Source organism: Apium graveolens, chromosome 10 (assembly GCF_009905375.1).
Source record: "Apium graveolens cultivar Ventura chromosome 10, ASM990537v1, whole genome shotgun sequence".
Classification (NCBI taxonomy): Eukaryota; Viridiplantae; Streptophyta; class Magnoliopsida; order Apiales; family Apiaceae; genus Apium; species Apium graveolens.
The window spans coordinates 194,777,187-194,781,194 of NC_133656.1; the positions used below are offsets into that span (position 1 = coordinate 194,777,187).

At 33.1% G+C, this 4,008-nt stretch overlaps 1 protein-coding gene across 1 annotated transcript; it reads left to right on the forward strand.

Annotated features, from left to right (window-relative positions):
* Positions 1-635: 635 nt before the first annotated feature.
* LOC141693787 (uncharacterized protein At2g27730, mitochondrial-like) lies at positions 636-3,671 on the forward strand. The gene is made up of 4 exons (XM_074498949.1): positions 636-769; positions 2,021-2,132; positions 2,757-2,795; positions 3,210-3,671. The coding sequence occupies exons 2-4, from the start codon at positions 2,031-2,033 to the stop codon at positions 3,414-3,416; spliced, it is 348 nt and encodes a 115-aa protein (XP_074355050.1). The 5' UTR covers positions 636-769; positions 2,021-2,030; the 3' UTR covers positions 3,417-3,671.
* The last annotated feature ends 337 nt before the right edge of the window (positions 3,672-4,008 follow it).

The window sequence follows — 4,008 nt, forward strand, 5'->3', positions numbered from 1 at the left end:
TTGATGTTGACTATATTTGTTGAACCACTATATACCTATAAGAAATCTGTAAAAAAAATTTAATCATTTATTATCATATTGAAGTAATATATTCCATTTATAACAATATAAAATTTTAATAATATACTATTTTTAAAATATAGCTAACCAAAATAGCAAATACCATCGAAGTATAATATGTTACAGGTTCAACAAATTTTAATATTTTTACATATTGTCTTATAAGTCCAAAATTAGTCAACCAAATATAACGAACATCATTGGAGATGCTCATATATATTATAATTATAATAAAATATTCGCAACAACAAGGAAATATTTTAAATAGTTGTGTCGCAGGCAAATGACTAATTTCTAATTTGAAGTTAAATCAAATTAAGTAAAAATCGGTAAATACTATTAACTTCGTTCACTGTTTGCACGTATTTCGAAACTTTTATAAAATATTGTTTTATGATGTTTTTTTCAAAAAAAATTCAAATAAAAGTTTAAACATGAAATTTTTATTCAGAAAAAAAATTAAAAAATATTATGGAATTATACTTTAAACTAGTATTGAAAAGCGTGCACAAAAATGATATATAGAATCGAAAGCTTACCCAAAAGTAATTCAAAAGTAATGTATAGAATTGAACGGGGGTTGTATTTAAAAAACAAAAAATTGTTTATATTTAGGAACGTGTCTTGTTTCTAGCATCTTCTCCAAACAAGCATCCGAAGCGCGCTCTCTCTCCGCACAAAGTTCCACCGATATTACCAAGCTTTCTCGGTAACATATACATACATACATATATGCAATTACTTGATTTAATTACTTGTTTGCTTTGATTAGCTTGTTTTTATGCTTATTTTATCTGTTTTAAGCTTAGGGTTTGTCCAATTTAAGCTCTCTCTCTCTCTCTCTCTGTGTGTGTTTGCAATAGCTGTGTTACTAATCGTTTTTTAGGTTGGAGTTCTCTCTCTCTCTCTCTCTCTCTCTCGCTGTCTGTGTATGTGCACAATAGTTGTGTTACTAGGCGTTTGTTGTGTTTGTACTTATTGTTGCCATTGAACGCTTATATGCGATGCACTTACATTCGATTTCTGGTTCTGTTTGTAGATGTGTATTTCGTTGTTTGTAATGTTGCACGATACGTTTAATTGTATCAGTTAATAAGTAGAACAAAAAATGTCCTTCTAAGGCAAATAAATTAGCCTAAATTGCTTAGCTAGGTGTTCAATGTTTTGTGAAATCGAAGCTCTGAGAATTTAATTTAAGTGTGTGTTTCGCGTAATGTATCAATATGCATTTCTGTTGATTTACTTCTAAACATGATTGTCGTCGTTTGGACTGGAATTACTATGCTCATCTGTATCTACATCTTGTAGGTATTGTTTAGTCGCTTTGGGGGTTTTGGTGGTTTCTGAGTTCTGTATCTACTTATCATTGCCATTGAACATTTGCGATGCACTTCAATTCGATTTCTCGTTCTGTTTGTAGATGTGTATTTCGTTGTTGTAATGTTGCGCGATACATTGTATTAGTTAAAAGTAATTGGAACAGAAAATGTCCTGCTAACGCAAATAAAATAGTCTAAATTGTGTAGATAGTGTTCAATATCGTGAAACCGAAGCTACGAGTATTAATTTAAATGTTTGTTTGCGTAAGGTAGTAATATTCATTTCTGTTGATGTACTTTCAAACATGATTGTGGTCGTTTGGACTGGATTTACAATGTTCTTCTGTATCTACTTCGGGTAAAGTATTGTTTAGTTGCTTTGGTGGTTTTGGCAGTTTTCGAGTACTGTATACGTTTGTCCCTGTTGTTCTAAAACGATTTTGCTTTACCTTTTAAGTGATTTGCTTTGTGCAGGCTATATGCATATCTGTTGAGTAAAATAGATGAACTATTTGATTCAATATCTTTTTTAAACTTCATGATACTGGTAGTAAATGATTTAGTTCTAGAGTATCAGGTGGAAGACCAATTGGGTATTGTTTGATTGAATATATAGCATTCTTTTTGGGTCATTTATGCAGGGTAAGGACAATGTCTTCAAGGGTGCTTGCTAGGTTTGTGTCTCGTAGGTTTTCAAGTAGCGGAAAAATTTTGAGCGAGGAGGAAAAAGCTGCTGAGAATGTCTATATTAAGGTACTTCATAGATGGTGTAAATATGAATCCCTCATCTCTTTATACGTGCGTGTGTGTGTGTGGATGTCAGCGTGTTTCCCTTCTCTTAAGTGATTTTTCTTGTTTTCTGCCTTTTTTGTTGTGATTATTTCTTTCGAATATAGTTATTGAACATTATGTTACTATTGTATATATTGTTGTGTGCTTTTTACATAATTATACCTGTTCATTCTCCTTTTTACCTAATTTTGATTAATTTACACAAGCTTTTAACCTCTGCAGTGTACATGATGTTTTTAATTTTACTTTATTATTTGTGTAGACTTCTGTTTTACAATCTTACAAGCTTTTAATCTGTGCAGGGAACGTGATGTTTGGCAATTTGCTTTAGTATATGTGTAAATTTCTGTGTTATTGTAGTATTTATTCTTCTCAATTATTGTGAGATATGTATTATTTATTGAATACGTATGTCTAACAATTTGTTTAATATATGGTATTTGTAGATATTCTTTGCCTATCAATATATAATTATTGTGAGAAATGGAATTTGTAACACTCTGCTATGAGCTGATAAATCTTTCGTTTTCCCCTCTGAATTTCTTTTCGCAATTTGTAAATTGAATCCTTTCTTCTTGACCGCAGAAAATGGAAAAAGAGAAGTTGGAGAAACTCGCACGCAAGGTGATCTCAGGCTTCAATACTTCTTTTCTTGTTTATATATGCTTCTTATTAAGTGATTTTTATTTTGCAAGTGGCGTGGCACTCCTTTTGGTTTTGGCAGGTCTGCAACCATGACCAATAGTATGATAACTTTAGACTTGATAGTCATAGATACGGTTGAAGCACTGGTATGAGATTTTATGTGACGGAAGAGAAAAAAATGGCTATACTTTAATTTAATTTTTAGTTGCCTGATATGAACATATCAGCTTGCCATAAGAGCAACTGTCTCGTATCACTATAGACATTAAAGAGTTATGAAGCATGTTATGTTAACCCCCGGTTCAGGAATGGTCAATTCATCCCAGTTAAATAATCGCTCTAGTCTTGGGCAGAAAATGAAATATGAAAATATTGTTAATCATTTGTTTGTAGGGTCCTAATCCAGAAGAGAAGCCACCAACCGGTTCTGGAGACTCTGGATCTGCAACTGAGGCGAAAGCTAGTGGACACACCTCAAACTCTGGAGTCTCTACTGACAAAGACCGAAACTATGTACTTCTAGCTGGAATTGCTGGTGGCTTGAGTGGCTTGGGATGGTATGTTTACTCAAAGAAGAAAGCTGAAGAAGTCCAAGACTAGGTTAGTTGGACATTCTGCAGTTACCTTGTCAGTACTCCAGTAGTTACTCCTCGTGAGTTGTGAGTATCAGACTCCCAGTTGATGATGAAAAATAACAAAATAAAACCATGTCTGAAGCATGTACAGTATATGTTTAATATTTTAGTGAAGAGGAAACCCAAATTTCTAGGTCTTATCGTGGATATTATGCTGTGTACTGTCCAGCGAAATCAATGTTTCTCGACTGATCTTTCTAAATGTGTGTTTTGGCTCTCAGTATTTTGAATCTGTCTTCTTACCATCTGATTTATTGCAGAGTTGAGGTTATCACTCTATCTTATACACTTACCTTGTAAATACAAGAGTAGGTGAACAATATTATAGCTATCACTGTTGATCCAACAAAGACCATTGATGTATCACATGTTCTAGACTAGTGTGAATTTTGCACACGAAAAGTTAATATTCATGTATTTTACTGCCTGAACAGCCACATCCATCCCTCCCCCTCACCAGCCATTATTTAAGTATGCCTTTTCCCGCACTTGGAAGTTGGATACAATTAACCCAAGCACTTTGTAGAAGTATAATTATTAGAAATTCCTAGTTGGTT

Coding starts and splice junctions, on each gene's coding strand:
- LOC141693787 (XM_074498949.1), top strand. CDS start 2,031: ATGTCTTCAAGGGTGCTTGCTAGGTTTGTGTCTCGTAGGTTTTCAAGT. Junction 2,133..2,756: donor CTGAGAATGTCTATATTAAG/GTACTTCATAGA, acceptor TCTTGACCGCAG/AAAATGGAAAAAGAGAAGTT. Junction 2,796..3,209: donor TGGAGAAACTCGCACGCAAG/GTGATCTCAGGC, acceptor ATTTGTTTGTAG/GGTCCTAATCCAGAAGAGAA.